The following is an 18,160-nucleotide window of genomic DNA, read 5'->3' as shown; positions in this document are numbered from 1 at the left end:
TGGTGTGAACCTTTGACATTAGTAACACGTTCATTGACGTCATCTCTCCTCGATGTTACTCTCTTTGCCTTTTATGTACCATTATGCTCTGGTGACAACTAATGTTAACGAAAGAGTTGGCTTCTAGGAAAGGGACTTGTTGAACTATCTTGCCTTGATTCCATTTTGGAACGCCCCTATAAACATTTCTTGGTTTAGGGGGATGACTCTAATGGTGGCATCATTGAACCAAGAGAGATAGTTTCTCAACGACTCTGATGGACCCTGTCATATGTTGAACAGGTTGGTGGTTGACATCTTCTTGTGGCGGTTGGTTGCGAACTAATGTACAACTTTCCTTACCAGATCATGATATCTAGTGATGAAAGATCAGAGTAGACCCATGTACCTTCACAGGGTTGCATCCAAGGTGCTAGATAATAATTTGCACTTCAGGGAGTCAGACACTCCGATGATGGTTATATAGTGCTGATGAAGGAGACATGCTCATAAGGATCGTTGCACCTATCAAACTTGGCCAAAGAGGGGGGTTTGAATCTCTCAAGGACAGACGCTTCTCATATTTCATTTGAGAGTGGTTAGGAATCCAGCACTTACATCTCCTATGAGAGGTTCGGATTCTTGTTGGCGATGTCTTATGGTGTGAATGTTGTCTTCTAGTTTCTGGTTTTAACGGTGTAGTTCATCCATGATGGCGCACATCTCTGCCATGGTGTTGGCGTCACCTCTACCAATGGTATCATCCGGCATAGGGGACGGGGACCTCCTGTTTACCATGGGTGATGGAAGCTAGGTATAGGAGTGGAGGGTAACAGTGAGTAAGGTGATGATGATGAAGAAGGTTTGGCCCATGTTAGTTTAACAGGGCCCCACGGTGGGAGTCACTTTACTGGTCAAAAAGTACAGGTGTACATGGTATCCCTACAAGGCCAGGGAATACTCAAAAGCCTTAGTAGTTTTAGGGTGGTTAGGGCTTTCCCACAATGGTGAGAAGCCATGTATGGTGATGTTGGAGTGGTTTTAGAAGACCTACTCACATGAGATGAGAGGCTCTATGTATAAGCGTTATGTTTTGGGTGTTATGCATAAGTTATCATTTGCCCTCTCCCGTTAGGGGAGAAGTATATATATGAGACTTTTGGGCATAAAGTTTAATAAACCCTTAAAGGAAGTAATTGTTGCCCCGTGACTAGGGGAGACTTTTGACTGCCTACTATCCAATGAGTCATGGTATGACTCCTTATCGTATGAATAAGATAATGGTACTATATACATCACGTTCCCTCAAGGGTTAGACCTTTGTCCAAGATGGGTAACGACAAGCTTAATGGTTACACCAGCTCCCATCGACCAGGACAGGTATCAATAAAGCTTGATGGTTACACCAGCACTCATCAAAGGGATGGGTGATAGCGAGTTCCAAAGGCCCTGTTGGTTCCTTACCAAGGTAAAAACCTAGGCAATACAGCATAAATGGCAAAAATCTAAATTCAAAGAATCAAATAAATCAAAGCATAGTAAGGCCAAAAATCACAAACTTGTTCAAGGCTAAGAGACAGAGTCGAGAAAGATCTCTCTATTATAGCAGGAAAACCACAAAGAATATTAAACAAAATTGGGTGAGCATTAAAATATCAGAAAAATAAAAGAAAATAAATAAGTATTATTTTTCGTATGTGTTATAGGTCAACATTAAGGCATAACGCCTAATACAAGATATAAAGAAACAAAATTATGGCATCACTGCCTTAAGGCTAAGCACCACTATTATCTACCAAGGCTCCTCCCCAACCACCTTATGAGGGTCAAGTTGCGAGCAAATAACCTAAACACTTGGACGAAGAGCCTCTAGTTAGTCAGTCGCTTGGTTGAAAGCATCGTACACCCTTTAGAGGTATGGTCAAGTGTCTTGTTGACCTTCATGCTCAAGTCGACCAAATGTCCCTCGTAGGCCTCCTACTCATTTTACCTAGACTCCTTCTCCTATTAAAGATCATTCATTTCCTTGTCAGTGTGAGATGTCATCATCGCGGGATCAGTGGTAGTCTTTTTTTGTGAATTCTTCTTTGTCTCTAGAGAATATTGAAGTTATACATTCTTGGCAGCAAAGGAAGAAGGGAACCCCTAAACTTTCGCTTCCTATTGAAGAGACTTCAGTCTTTCGACCTCTAATTGAAGAATTGGCACTTTCTTCTAGAGTTGGATCTCTCATGCTTAGTTGTTTCGTATTTACTCTTCCAGGTATCCCTTTCCTTAAAAGGGTTTCCCATGGCTAGAACATCGCCCCGGTCAGCAACATCCAGGGAAAACAAAGAAGTCGTCTTGTAGGCATAAATGCTCGCCTAAAAAAAGGTTTCATCTTCTTCTCTTTAGGTAGATTCTGGAGGTAGGCAATGTCTTCCTCAAAAATGGAAGTAAGCGCATCTTGAGAAGTATGAGAAATCTGATGTAGAAGAATAGTCGATAGTTTAAGTAGAGAAGAAAATGACCTAGCATTGGTTACAACAAACCCATCGGGAGCTTCTCCATACAATTGAGAACACTTTTCTAAATTTTCCTCTTGAGGCCGACTCTGATCATGGTCCTGATCCCTCTTATTGACAGAAGGAGAGAGATCTCAATTTTCAACCTTTGTGGAAACAGCCTCAGCAAAGGCTTAACTTGCCCAGAAGAGGTCGGGATAATTTTGGTACGGCCAGAGATGCCTGACTCTGTCGGAGGATTAGTGGGAGCTCAAGCCGAAGAAGTCATGGTGGAATCTTTAGCCTCCTAATCTTTAGCAAGGTCAAAAACCTTCTTCAAGTCGGCCTATCACAACGTAAAAAAATACCCGAGCGAATGAATGCTCGAATGATAATGAAGTTTCCACCGAAGTTTATTTTTAAAGGAAAACTTCGATAAACCCTAAAACAACAAAAATATGGTCATCACAACCAAATTCAGGTTCGGGAGTCGGTTACGCCCGGGGAAGGAATTAGCACTCCGCGACATCCGTTATAACCAACTGGAACCGCTGAATTATTTTTATGAATTAGAGTGTTAGCATAAGTTATTTTGATTTCTTCTATTTATTACTACATATTTATAAAATGAAAGGAATGGAAAAAATAAGTTTTCTATTAAGTTGTTTGACGAGACGTTGAATCCCGCTCCCACGTATCCCCATGTGCAATGGGGAACTCAAAGTTACGTAGTTCTGGGTAGCAAATGTTTGTTTGTTGATTGATTTTAGCGAAAGATGTTTTGATCACGAAAAATGTTGCTTTCTACTTGCGCATGGTAGAAATGAAGTGTTTTTTGTGCTTCGCTTCGGAATGGATAAAACATCATGTTTAGGTTGCATTCGAGCAGAAACCAATGTTACTCGAGCTTGGGAGGAATGAAGTGTTGCTTGTGCTTCACATCTGAATGGATAAAACATCATTCGTTTATAAAAAAAAAATTATCTCATTAAGGAGAAAAAGTATGTTTGATTGGTTGGAGTTATTTTTAGGTGGAAGACGAGTATTCAAAAGGAAAGTTATACGGATTGTATCCAAATACTCGACGAAAAAAGGGATATACATCCAATTAATCCTTCTTCGTCCAATTTGTTTTGAAAATGTGTGGCGAATTGAGTTACAATTATTTAGAGGAAGACAAGCATTCGAAAGGCAAGTTACACTGCTTGTATCTGAATGCTCAGGGGAAAAAATAGGCATGCACCCAATCAATCATTTTTTGTACAATTAAAGAACAAACTAAGTTAGGTCAATAATTGCATTTTTTAATGAAAGATGAGCATCCAAAAGGCAAGATATACGGCTTGTATCCGAATACTCGGGGAAGAAAGAGGAATACCCTCAATTAATCCTTTTTCATCCAGGTTTTTATTGTAAAAAGAGGTTTGGTATGAATTGATTCAAAATTCCTCAAAGATGAAAAAAACTTGAAATGCAAGCTATAGAGATTGTATCCAAGTACTTGGGGGAGAAAGGGATATATGTTCAATTAATCATTTTTCATCCATGAAGGAACGAGTTGAGTTCGATTGAATTATTAAGTTTTAAAAGGATGACGAGTATTCGAAAGACAAGTTATGCGGCTTGTATCTAAATACTCGGGAAAAGGGATATACATCCATTTAATCCTTTTTCATCTGAGTTTATCAAGAAAAAGATGTTGAAGTAGATTAAATTATGAAAGTGTGTTTGATTGTTATTGAGAGTAATATGGATCATTTATTTTGATATTTACTTGAAAATATTCAACAATTAATCAAATTATCACTAAACAAATGAAATAATATAGCATAAAATAAATTAAAATAAACAAAAATTCAAGGGGGTGTAAAGAGTAAGTTGGGGGTTTGGTAAAGTAAGGAGACAGATTAAGCCTAAAGCCCATAATCAAACTAAAAAACAAAATGAGTGAGGGGTTCACTATAACACTAGGGGGTGCACCTGGGCTAGGATAGGCCCAAATCTCATTTGTATAACACCGGCAGGGGTGTATGCTTGAGCAGGGAAGTTTACTGGGCTTAAGGCCTAGTCTGGCGTAAGTTGAAGAACAGAGGGGTATGAGAAGAAAGAGAGGGGTGCGAAGAGTAATGAATGGCCCCTTTCTCCACCCTTTTTCTCTTTCTTCGCCTAATCTCTCTCAATCAAATTCTTAGAATATCTCACTCTTATTTTTTCATAAAACAAAACAATAATAACAATATCATTACTCTCTCCTCTTTTGGCAATCATCTTCGTGTCACAGTAAAAAACAAATAAAACACAACAACATCCACACAAAATGTTAGATCTGGAAAGCTGGGAAAAAAACAATACGAACATCAAGAATAACAACCCTAAATTACCATATTCGCTCTGATCATGACAATTGGGATCAATTAGCATGCAAAATCATGCGAGAAACGCTCATGAAAGATGTAGAAACAAGCTAATTATAAGAAAAAGCTAAAAAATGATGAAAACCTAACCGAAGAAGCTTTTTGGAAAATCCAGAATCCATCGAGGAAAATGAGCTTTTCGGTGAGTTCTCCGGCGAATATGAAGTTTCCAGCGACCTCAGATGAATTTTTCGGCGTGTTTCCAAATTTCGGCAATGTAAACATGGTTTTAAATGTTTTTGTTCATGGTTTTGCTTTGTTTTCACTATTTTCTCTTTTGTTTCTACTCAAACCTCTTTGAATTTGCCCTAACTCATTATGTTTATTTTGTTTTTTATTTGATGTGGAATGGGGGATATGGTGGAGAGGAATGAAGATAAAGGTGAATGTGGTTTGTGGTGGTTGAAGAGTGGAGAGTGGTGGCTCGATTGAGTAATTTATCAAAGTTGCTCAGAGTTTCTTCATCATGAAGAAACTCTTCACTGATAAAGTTTTTTGTAGAGTTATTTTTGTATGGTTTTTTATTGTGATTGTGGTTGTCTGTTCTTCTGATTTCAACCTCTTCTTATTGTGTTAAGATTAGGGTTATAAATTTATGTGTGTGAGCATAAGTGTGTGGATTTTTTAGGATTAGGAGGGAAAATGAGTGAGGATTGTGTGTTCATTGTAAAACCGTGTGAGGATGAGTGGAGAAAGTTTGTTAGAATTGGTTTTGGTTGTAAAACTTATATCTGAGACTTGTTGTATGCTATGCATGGTCATGTATGAATGATGTAATGTAAATGGAACTTTTTGTAATTTTTTTTTGGGCAAATTTATTGAATTTTGTTGACTTGGTGATGATGCAATGGTGTATGAATGAACTAAACTTTTATTCCTTTTGCCATTTTGTCTTTTTGTGCTAAAGTGTAGACTTTTATGTTGACATGGTGTAAAATGAAAAGGAAAAAAGAATTGATGATGTATGATAATTTGGTATGTATGATATGCAATGGCATTCACATGAAATGAGATATTTTTATGATTTTGGCAATTTGTCTTTTATGTGTTAAAATATTGACTCGTGTTGACTTTAAAAAAAGAAAAAGAAATGAAAATTAAAATTGCTTGTGAATTTTTAGAAGTGCAGAAATGTGAAAATGTTACTAATATTTTAATGTTGATGCAAAAATGCCTAAATAGATAATGAAAATAGTATTTTTTAAATTAGTACCAAACAATGCAAAATGCAAATGGATGGGAGCATGAAAAGACATGATCCACACTTGTATTTTTTGAAATAATATGCATGAGTTTGAATTGAATTCAAATGTCAGTGAAACATAAATTTCAGGATAAAATTAGGGTACGACACAACCATCCTATCTGCAAATACAAAAACAACTCATATAAAAAAGGAACTTAAGGGAGGACTTTTTATCCTTTCCAAAAAGTTCTTTTCTTTCTAGATTATTGGTCACTCCCATAATGGCATGGGTGTCGATCAATCGCTTCCTCCGCATGGAGGGCTTCACCTAGGAAGGGTAAAACCCCTCTTCATAGCCAAGAACCTTATAAAAGCCATCAAGGTATTCTTTCGAGAGTAAGAGAATCCAAGGGAATTACATACTTGTGAGGCTCGTTTTTAAAGTGAACTCATGCCCAATACTTATAAAACCTATTTGTACATTTATTCGGAGGTAAGTCTTGGAAACTAATAGGAGAGGGATCTTAATTGGAACTTGGAAAATTATGGAGTGAGCTCCCAAAGTATGGGGTTTTACCAATACAAAGTGATCCCAAAACTCATCATATTTATCGGCGTAACAGCTAAACAGAAGATTGTTCTGGCACAGTGAGATAAGCCCCTGATTCCTGATATTATTTAGTGAAGTGTGCACCACAAAAAATTGATGGAAGAATAAACAGTAGGAAGGTTTCCAAAGCCAATAGTTATCTAAGAGTTAGAACACCTTCATCAATGCCCAGGCATTGGGATGAAGTTACGAGGGGGAAATCTTCAAAAGCCTTAATACCTCCTCTTTAAATTCAGTCAAAAGTAGCAGCAAATTTATTCGATTCAACAAACACTCATAGAAAGGGATAGAGCATTCCCCAAAACTACTAAAAACCCTTTTGTCGGACTCCACAGAAAGAATCGGCCAATTAGAAATACAATCCACTTCTATGTTAGACACCCTCACAACCACATGACCATTTAAAGAGGGAAGAGTTCCTAGTAGTTCAGAACCCAACCCACTATATTTTCTTTCATCATCCAGCTCCACAAGATAGGTACTTCTTCAAGGTATCAAGTTATCTTGAAATATATTGGGACCAAAGGTGGACCAGTAAGTTCTGACGAAGGTGTGAGCCTCTTCCTTATTCAAAGTAGTGACTTCCACCTCTGGAGAAGCCAAAGCAGAAAGAATTGAATCCCTGACGACTATGGAGGGAGTAGACGCATAACTAACGGTGCGACCAATTTTGACATTGTCATCAGAAAGAAGAGTGTCGAAGGAATATTCTCTAGGAGAAATTTCCATATCAAGAGAATCACTAGAAAACTCCTTCGACTCACAACTGTTAGACACATTTATAATAACTGAGGAGGAGTGGCTATTAAATAAAAGGTTAGAGTTTGAGCTAGCTGACATTTATGTTTTAACTAATGGAGAGGAACCACTTTCTCCATAATCACTAGACAGGTTTATAGGATGATTATTTAAATGAGCCATGGTGAAAATAAAGAGTAGATATGAGAAAATAAGCTCAGGGTAAGAATGGTACCTGGAGAGAATGGAAGAAGGCAAATAAGGTAGAGATTAAATGTAGAATAGAAAATCTTTGTCCCAAAGAAGTCAAACGCTCAAGAAAAGGCATCAGAATAAGAAATAAAATTTCTCTCACAAAAGGAGAAGTTGGCTTTCAAGAAGGGTGAAAAGTTCACCCAACGAGCTAGGAAACCCTTATATAAGGGAAGCGAGCAGCGGGTCAAATCAAAGGGAAAACATAAAATTAAAAATCAACGTTCATATTTCACCTTAGGAACACAAGAAAACTCAAGTTCACTTGAATTCCCTAGAGAAGAGCGTTACACCCTAACCTGCAAGCATAAGGCCACTTGTAAAAATTAGCAAAACACCCTAATGATGGGAAATTCATTTAATGCACTTGTTCCTCACTACTTTTGCAATTTATTCATGGTCTTCCCACTTCTTCTTACGGTTGGGTTAGTGGCGAGAGGTCGAATGAAACTTCTGAAAGACTTCCCAGTTGATAGAACACTCAACAAGCCTTAGAGGGAACTGTTATAGACCGGCCAAATGCCTAATACAGGTAAGATCTAAATATTCAACACAACAATGTAAATCCCATCCAAAATTATTCATCATATATAATTAACACACATGATACTTAAGGTGGACTTTTTTTATCTCATAATTTCACTTCACTCATCTTGAACTTTGTAATTGACTTGGGTGTTAGAGTGTTAACCTTGCAGGTCTATCCCGTGTCGTCGTATCAAAGTTCAACATCACTACATCATGATTCCATCATCACCAATCAATCACAATTACGATTCCAATACGGAACAACATTCATGTCTAATAACTACAACTATTATTACAATGTCATGCCTTTCAGATTATAGAATGTAAGATCCAGTTATCAAAGGTTAACAGACGTCGTATTTTTTGATCATATATGGCGTACTCTAGAGGTTTACATTAAACATGTGGTCATAAATACACATGAGGAAGCAAACCATTATGGTGATCTAGAAGGTATTCTAAAGTCGTTCAGAAAATATAACATACGCTCAAACCCCACCAAATATTCCTTTGGGGTGCATGCAGGTGAATTCTTAGGTTTCATGTTAATTAAAATATGGATAGAGGCAAATCCCGATAAATTACAAGCCATGATTAAGATAAGGAGCCCCATCATAGTTTAGGAGGTTCAACAACTGAGATTACATTTGGTCGTCCTCTCAGGATTTCTTTCATGTGTTAAGGATAAGTATTTTGACTTCTTTGTCACCCTAAAGAAGAAGGAGAAGTTCGAATGGAAAGTGAATGATAGAAATCATTCGCGAGGTTAAATACTTGCTTGTAAACCCCTTCTCTATTAACACACCCAGAAGAAGGCATGCCATTATACTTATATTTGGTAGTGATGGACAAGGCGATGAGGTCCGTACTCTTCAAAAAAAAAGATAAGGGAGAATAGTAGGTTTATTTTGTCAACAAAGTGTTCAATGGCAAGGAGTTATGGTATTAGATGATGGAGAGGTTAGCACTGGAAGATAGAATAACATCAGCAAAGTTAAGGCCCTACTTCTAAAGACACCAACTGATGGTAAAGACGAATTATCAAATCCGCCATATTTTAAATAAACCTATCATGGTGGGAAAATGGTATCATGGTCGATCGAACTATTAGAATACAACATCCATTTCATACTTAGAGGCATCATAAAGTCTCATATACTGGAATATTTCGTAGTAGAGTTCAGCTCCCTGGTGGGTGAAGAAACTTCTTATGCTTTGACATTTGAGATAGGGTAGTACTAGAAGGCTTGGACAACACTGTCATATAGAAATCCTTGAGGTTTGAATTCAGATCCAATAATAGTCAAGTAGAATACAAATCCCTCATCTCTAGAATGAACCTCTCTAGAGAAATGGGCACTTCAAATCTTAGAGCACGGGGTAATTTTTAGTTGATATACAATCAAGTCATCGGTGAATGTCAAGTGAAAGAGCCTCAACTCATCAAATATGTCCATAAAGTACATGACTTATATAAATATTTAAAATTCTTTGAAATAGTCTATGTACTTAGAGAGCAGAATGTTCGAGTGGATCTCTTATCAAATCTCGTCAGCACCAAGAAGCCTGACCAGAACAGGACAGTGATATAAGAAACTATATATACTCCTAGCACATATAAGGAGGAAGATAACACCATAGATGTCCCCCACGTCCCAAATTGGATGGAGTCTATAATGCGTTATCTATCAACAGACAACCTTCCTTCAAATGAGGTTGAAGTAAAGAAGATCAAAAAGTTAGCAACAAAGTACATTATGGTAGTAGGAAATCTCTACAAGATGTGAAGGGATTCCCCTATGTATAGCGGCTTGGGAAAGGATGAGATCGCCCTGGTTCTCATAGAGTTCCATGGAGGGGTTTTCCAAATCCATATTGGTATAAGAGCCCTTGCTCGTAAGTTGTTGAGAGTCATATACTATTGGCTAACCCTGATGAAGAATAGCGCGGAGTTTGTTACAAAATGTGACAAATGCCAGATGCACTCCAACCTTCACTAAGCGTCATCCAAAATTATCCATTCTATCACATCTACCTGGAATTTTTATCAATGGGTGTGGACATTCTAGGTCTTACCTCTTAGCGTCAGATCAACAAAAAAAATTTACTTGCGATAGTGGACTATTTTGCGAAGTGGATAGAAGTAGATGTCATATCCAAAATCATAAGAGAAAGATTTTGGTACTTCTAGTGGAAGCAAATTATTTACAAGTTTGGTTTGCCAAGAAATATCGTCTTAGATAATGGAACTTTGTTTGCTAGCTCAAGTGTGGTGGAGTTCTGGCACCAATTGGAGTTCAAACAAGTTCATTTTAGTCATCCTTCGACAAGTCAAAGGGCAGGATGAGTTAACCAACAAGGTGATCATTTAATAAGTTATATGACGCCAAAGTTTTGTGTGGAGAACAATTGCATGAGGTATATCTTTTTCCTTTTGATTCTAACCAATTTTATATTTCTCACCCAAGGCGTATAGTTGTACTTAAATACGGTTTAGAAAACGATTATGTGTCCATATCATATAATGTCACACTCTTCCACTAAGGAAACTCCATCCAATATGGTTTATGGCACAAAAGTCATGTTACCAGTTGAGATTGATACACATACATGGTGGCGTGAACATTTCAATGAGGAAGGTAAGACACGCATGAACACGATCCATGTTTTCTCTAGATACTGATAAGATATCTAATTGTTATGGAGCGAAAATTAATTTAATTTCAGTGTGTAAAGAGAATGAAGTGGGGCTTACATTCATGTTTGATATGATTGATGAGGCTAGAGAAATTGCCATAATTCGTAAGTTCGCAGTTAAACAAAGAGATGTCATGTGATACAATTACAAGATATATGAAAAAGGGTGATATTGTGCTCGGGTAAGTAGTTGCACCTAATCGGATTAGGAAGTTGCTTCCTAATTGGGAAAGCTAGTATCAAATATGGTAGAAGTTACCATATGACGCATACAAGCTTGAAGAATTTGATAGATGGCTCATCCATAGAACCTAGAGTTTAGTGAACCTGATATATTATTATAGTTGATTGTTTTATGTTTCATTTTGATTGAATAAGTCGAGGACATTTATTCCGCCAATGTATGAATTATCAAGACTAGGTGTTCAGTTTGGTCTTGAGATCAGTAATTGACTTGTCTGACTAATTGTAGGCTTTGAACATCACATGCTCCAATAAGAGCCCCGTAGCAAATGGGTCTCTATTAAATTTTACACCTATCTAGATCCCATATGAGTCGCCATTTAGTGGTCGATTGGGAATTTCGTTGGAAAGTCAAGGCACACATGCACATAACTTATGGTGTTGAAGTCCTCATTCCATGGGGATGGCATCTTGCTCCCTGAAGGCATTATGGACGACGTTCCTTTTTTGGGCATTCCTTCAAGCTCCATGGTCTATAGAGCCTCCAAATTAATAGGGCGCTCATATTGGCCATCTTTAAGCTGGAGACCTTGAGAAAGATAGTCTATCTTTCACACCAAAACAAGCTTTACAGTCTTCAAGGTTCGAATGGAGATGATGGTTCCTCCATCGCATGTTTTCCTCTTTCACTTGCCTAAGAAGTCGTCGTGGTGGCTATGGGGATCGCTAGACTATTTCTAGCCCCAATTAGTCTTTTCTTGGTGCGAATGGGTCTTCTTCGGCTCAATAGTCATGGGTGTCATCCTTCTTGTAAACAAAGAGAAAAATGTTAGCCTAAACCAACATTTTAATTATGAACGTTCGAATAGACATTAAACATACTCAGATAATCTTCAATTTCCTTATCTTTATTATCGCTCTTATCAAGCTCTATCATTTCTCTAGAGATCATGATATTAAGGAGCTCCCTTTTTGTCTTAGTTAGAAAGTTGTAATTGAAACCATTTATCGCCACACCATCTTCTATCTACTAAAATGAAAATCAGTTTTCACTAATATCCTCAAACATCGACATAAAGGGATTGTGGCGTCTTGTCACTCTCACAAACTTATCTTACCATTTCTTATAATTATTTGAGTGATGGGTGGAGAAGACCCCTTAGGCATGGCGCTTAAGATCACCTAGTCACCCTTACAAATTTATCTTACCATTTCTTATAATTATTTAAGTGATGGGTGGAAAAGACCCTCCTAGGCACGGCGCTTAGGGTCACCTAATCGCCCTTGCTCATGGTCTTTGTACCGTAGAAGAAGAATAAGAGACTCGTAGTAAGAGAGACTTCCAAGTGCCTAAACAAGATCTCAAACGCCCTTAAGAAAGCATATCCATTGGCCAATATCTGAGAAGGGGCAATGTTGATGGTTCTAAGAACCTCGTACTCAAACAATGTAAAAGGGATCAACATCCCTAAATCATAAATGATAGGGAGGTGCATGTAGAAGTCGTCATTAGAGTCAACAGGGGACGCCATATTAACCTTTTCATCTATAGAACAAGGTTCTATGAAGACGTCTTTAGTCTCATGAGCCAAACAAATGTACACTCTTACCAAAAGAGTCTTTAGTCTCATGAGCCAAACAAATGTACACTCTTACCAAAAGAATCCACTTTCTCCTGGGTTGTATAAATGGACAAATGGTCTCGTAATCTTCAACTCCCAACTGACACCATCAATGGTCCTGATTTTCCACCCCAGCTTAATGCACCCCGACCTAAGATGGTCTCGTAATCTTCAACTCCCAAACATTTTGAAGGGTCGGACACCATCAATGGTCCTGATTTCCCACCCCAACTTAATGCACCCCGACCTAAGCCAGACTCATTGGCACGCCACAATTAAGCAACAAGGTTAAAGTCTTCCAATTCCATTTTTCCTAAGAAATTTTAACTAACCAATACAAAAATCATACTAGAAATAAAAATGCAGTATTTGTGAGTTCGACAGCACAAGTATGTTGTTTGTTTTGTTCAAATACAAGGGCACCTTGTGCCATGTGCATAGTTAACGAAAATTGAGACTTCTGATTTAATTAAATTCAAGATCAAGCAATTAAGGTCCAAAGTAGAAATAGTTTTAACTAAACCACATAAAACATTTCAAGTTTCTAGCCACTGCATCTGTCAACAGACATTTTCAGTAGTTGTGATGAAGTTACCTGAACTCATTGTAACACATGTAATTCAATACAGAACAATTAAGACTATATATTAAAAGTTTTAGATCAAACATCAAACACTGCAACTGTTTTATTTTCAAAATACATAGAAACTTTTAGCATAGTACTAGAAAGCTAGACATGACAATGTTGTTAAGCAGAAAGACCAGCTTCTTCGAGCAGCTGTTTCACCTTAGTGATGTAATCACTCATTGCTTCATCCTTGGATTTTCCTGCAAAATAAATAAATATAATTGACTGTTGCATTGAAACTATAGATTGACGATGTTGTGTTTGTGTCGGTATTTCATTGCACAAAAGCACCATAACGAAATATTCACACTTAAAACCGAATCTTATAACTTTTTCTACCTTCAACAGCCTTCCATGCATCCCATTTAGCTCTGTCTTTCTGGCTGAAAATCCCAGGACGAGCTGTAAATCATACACAAAATCATGAACAATCATAATCCATAAGCCTTATTGCCTAGGGCGTTTCTGTATTAGCCTATTTGAGTTTATCTACCAACATAAACATTAGCAAAAACTGTTTAGAAGATCATATAGAAATAGCTTATGACATGTCCATAAGTTGTTTTCAACTTATAACGGTTTGTTCGGCCTTAAGCTTGTGCCCGCCCTAACCCTCCACTCCTTATTGCAGGAAGGTAACAAAGAGGGTCCAAAAGTCGAAAATATAGATTTGAAAATGATTTCTTAAATAAAAGAAAACTCACCGGTGGTAACAGGTCCAAGAGTGGCTTGCTTGTACAATCCATAAAGGATAAGCAAGTTTTCATTTGATGGACTCTCTGTTAGAGTCTTAACTTTCGCAGCATGCTCCTCAAAATCCTCCTGCATCACATTAACCAAGTGTGTAATGCTTGAAGTAATCATTTACTTATACTTATAAGCATAATATCAAGCACATGCAGAATTTTGATACTATTTCTATGAAAATGAAAAACATCACATGTTATGTTCAGTACAGAGATCAGATTTAACATTCCTGCATAAAATTCAGCAAGCATGTTTAAATCACATCATTTGAATAACAGGGTTTTTTCATACTAATAGCATTGAACAAAAGCAAATAGTCAGATTTTGAATATAACAACAGGAACCTGTTAACATAGGTAATAATTCACAAAAGAACAACAAACACCGACACAAACACTAATAAATCAAAGGGTAGGATATTACTTTCTCACCAATCAAAACAAAGAAAATACTGTTTTTTTTACCGGAAATTCATCACCCCATTAAAGAAAACAATAGTAACAAACAGTGTCACGGATCTAAAAATTACCGATGAAAAAGAAAGATTGAAATTGAAACATTAGAAGGAAGAGACTAGGAGAGATACCTGCAAACCCATGATGTGTGTGTGTTTTGGTTGGGAGTGAAAGTGAGAGAGATATGAAGAAAGATGAGCGTTACTTTCGAAGCTCGTAGTTATAAAAGCATAGGAAATATGGGCCGTGGGATCAGAACAATTTCCCCACTCACGTGCGTATAATTAACGCCAGCATATTATTTATTTCCTCTCACCGTTTTGAAAAAATGTAGGATGACATTTTTTACCCCTGTACCCTAAACTGGCCTTAGTTTATGTTGATAAGGATACATAGATGGGTGGTTACTAATAGCATTAAATTTACAATGTCATTTTCAATACAACTATTATTATTATTCGGTAGGGGGTGTTTGCTTTGCAAAAGGGTAAGAACACGATACAGTAAAAAAAAAAATTAAAGTATTTTATAACTATTTTATAACTATATATAAACAAAATACAAGAACTAAACATGATTAAAACCAAATTCATACATAATCAAAAGATTACTTGTTGGTGGAGTTTTATACTATCCAACAAAATGGAATTAGCTTAGTAAGTATATAAAATACAAAGTAATGAGATATTAGATTACATAATTTTAGACAAGTGTGGGTAAAAATGATAAACTTAAAGAGGCAACATCATCCTTTACAATCTTCCAATTGCAATTGAATCATTGGTGTCGCGCCTCTCTACTTTAGCTTGTACAAAATTCGATATGGAGGAGAGATGGAGATATCAACTTTGGTTTGTCCCTTTCTTTACTTTCTATATATTCTTTCCCAATCATATTTCAATGGAAGGTTTTCTTTCTATTTATAACTCTCCTTTTTTATCCTTTGGCTAATTTAATTTTATTCATTAACTTTGTTCCAAGATTAAAGTATACTCCCTTTTTGAAAGTGGTATTCTCTCCGGTCTTATTTATAAGCAAAAGTTCTTAAAAAAATTTGACCTTAAATATAAGCAAATGTCAACAAATCTAATTTGATTTAATGTTTTTATCCCAACATTATCCATGCATTAATTACTTTATAATGTTATGAATGAAAATTTAATTAAGGGTATATTATTAATTGAGTTATGTCTTTTATATGAAATTAAGAAAATTAAATGCACTTAACTACCATTATTAATAAGCGTGAATGGAAAAAGAAAATGCAATAAAGTAAATGGATCAAAAAGTAAAAGTTAAAGGAAAAAATTAACTTTATAAATAGAATGCAAGTACATACATTGAAAACTCGTTTCTTACTTTCATACTTGGATACTTTGAGTGTGTAATGCGTAAAATTGCAGACCCCTAAAACTACAAACAAACATTGTTTATATACTAGTCCTAATACAACTGTCTACAATTGTCGACTTAGTCAAACTTGACACGTCTTCATCTTCATGCATCTTTCGTCTTTGACAGATTTTCACGTGTTCATGAATAACTGTATTATCTTATCCATATTCTTCGATAGAAACATCATAGCCACGTCAACTAAAAACCCCAAATTTCACTAAGTATTTTAACTCGACCGGGATCTTTCATGGACCTCTCGACCGGCTTTCTCAACCTCCTTCAACAGGAAATTCTCATCAAATTGTTAAGTGGTCTTCTGGTCAAAAAATGACCATTTCGACTATGAGTGAAACCTTATATCTCTGTCATAGGCAAATTTGATCTTGAATCCTCACGTTTATTAATTGTGTCGAAAATATGTGTTAACAAATTGTCCCCTAAAATGCCATTTTTCGACCGCACAAATGTCGAAAGGGAAATGTGGCATTTCTTAGCACTCTTTCGACACTGTTGAGATCACTGTTGACGTCAGTGTCATCATTATGCCTTTTCACAAACGTCTACTCAGGATAGGTTTTTGCAAAAGAATCATCATTACTCCTACTTTCTAGGAGAGTGGAAAATAACTTCCCTGGCCCACTAATGTTTCCACTATCTGAAGTGGAAACGTCTTCTATTGTCACACGAACGCCACTTGTTGGACAATTACTCAGTACCATTCTCTATAAATACCAGGCTCAGATTTTCATTTCATTTCTTTCAATCTTCAAGCATTCACGTGCGTTAGTCTTTTTACTCAACAAAAGAAACCTATTTTTCAAAAATCTTCAACAAAAGAAATAATGGTTGCTTTTATAACTTCTGCACCAATTATTGGCAAGAACCCATTTGCATTTTTGATTCCGACATCAGAGGAGGAAAAGGGGAGTGATTTTGTGCCTGAACCACCGCTTGATAAGGAGAAAACCTTTGTCTGGGTAAAATAGGTACTAATTTTGTTTTCCTTTTCTGATAAACTCCTTGTATTCCTAGGCCCCTTCCCACTTCTAAATCACACCCTGAGAAGGCAATAGGTTTCTTTCTTTGTTATTCAATTACCATGCCTTATGCATTTGAAGAACGCGCTCTCAACCTGAACTTTATAAAGACTCATACACCTATTTTTCGATCAGTACCCCCACCCAAAATTAGGATTACCTTGCATAGCTCGACAAAGTTCAAAGCCAAAGGAAATAAAAATGGGAAAACATGGGCATTTTCGACGTAATTCGATTATTTAGAACTGACCCTAAGTACAAATTTGATATGATGCTTGCTTCGATCTTCTTTTGGTAAGGTTCAATAAACATATTCCATCTTCCCTGTTTGTTTGACGTAGCAGCTATCATTGGGCTTCGACCACAGGTGAAACCTTCACCCCTTCATTGGAAATCGTTAATGAATTCGTCTTTGATCGATACAACTTCAAAAATTATATCACTGACCATCATAACACCACCACGTAAGAGGTCTCGTGCCAATATCACATCTCTTTTTCAGACCCTTTGGCTTTCCTACTACTTCTTTTGCTTAAGTTCCTTACAAATGGCTATAAAATACATTCTTTTATTGAGTTAACTCCATGAGGATCGAAAGATATCTCTTAGCAAGTTACTTCTAGCCATCCTATATCAATCATTAGGTACTGCTTCTCATAAGCTAAAACACCTCCTTGAGACCAATAAAAAGTACCTCTTTTCTGGCCCCATATGGCTCTTACAACTTTGGTTGAATGCTACATTTGAACCAAAATTAGAGATAACCATTTTGAAGGCTTTGATGGTAGAAACTAATGTTAGGAGCATCGAAGGCACTCAACTTGCCTTAATTACCCCACAAGACATTCCTTCACAGATATCATTCATGAAGTAATCCAATTGGTTTCTCGACTTTCCAAGAATCTATTCGTAGTCCTTCTGCCTCCACACACACACGCACACACACATAAATTTTGCCATTGACAAATTTGAAGAGGACAGACTGGTCGAAATTATTTGATCTCGAACCTCAATCAGTTCTTCCAATTTTTCTTTTGACATTTTATACCCTGGGGCAATCTGTGCTAGATCGTTGACCTCTTGATTTTCCAATCGAGGCACATGTTGGATGTCAACAAAATTGAACTCCTTAATTAGTCGATTCGTAGTGATAAAGTACATCAGTAAGCTTTCCTTAATGCACTTATACTCCTTTGTTATTTATTT

At 36.8% G+C, this 18,160-nt stretch overlaps 1 protein-coding gene across 1 annotated transcript; it reads right to left on the bottom strand.

Annotated features, from left to right (window-relative positions):
* Positions 1-13,311: 13,311 nt before the first annotated feature.
* Positions 13,312-14,857, bottom strand: LOC127119858 (acyl-CoA-binding protein). The gene is made up of 4 exons (XM_051050207.1): positions 14,654-14,857; positions 14,025-14,142; positions 13,660-13,722; positions 13,312-13,520 (listed from the first exon to the last, which is right to left on the bottom strand). Exons 1-4 carry the CDS (start codon positions 14,663-14,665, stop codon positions 13,441-13,443), a joined length of 273 nt encoding a protein of 90 aa, XP_050906164.1. The 5' UTR covers positions 14,666-14,857; the 3' UTR covers positions 13,312-13,440.
* Positions 14,858-18,160: the final 3,303 nt, after the last annotated feature.

The sequence above is a fragment of the Lathyrus oleraceus genome, chromosome 2 (genome assembly GCF_024323335.1).
Source record: "Lathyrus oleraceus cultivar Zhongwan6 chromosome 2, CAAS_Psat_ZW6_1.0, whole genome shotgun sequence".
Lineage (NCBI taxonomy): Eukaryota > Viridiplantae > Streptophyta > Magnoliopsida > Fabales > Fabaceae > Lathyrus > Lathyrus oleraceus.
Note: the sequence above shows the minus strand (reverse complement) of the source record. Positions and strands in the feature narration are given on the sequence as shown.

Excerpts from the sequence above, each read along its gene's own strand:
- LOC127119858 (XM_051050207.1), bottom strand. Across the intron at positions 13,723-14,024 it reads TCTTGGACCTGTTACCACCG|CTCGTCCTGGGATTTTCAGC; the intron begins GTGAGTTTTCTT and ends TATGATTTACAG. Across the intron at positions 13,521-13,659 it reads TGCATGGAAGGCTGTTGAAG|GAAAATCCAAGGATGAAGCA; the intron begins GTAGAAAAAGTT and ends TTTATTTTGCAG.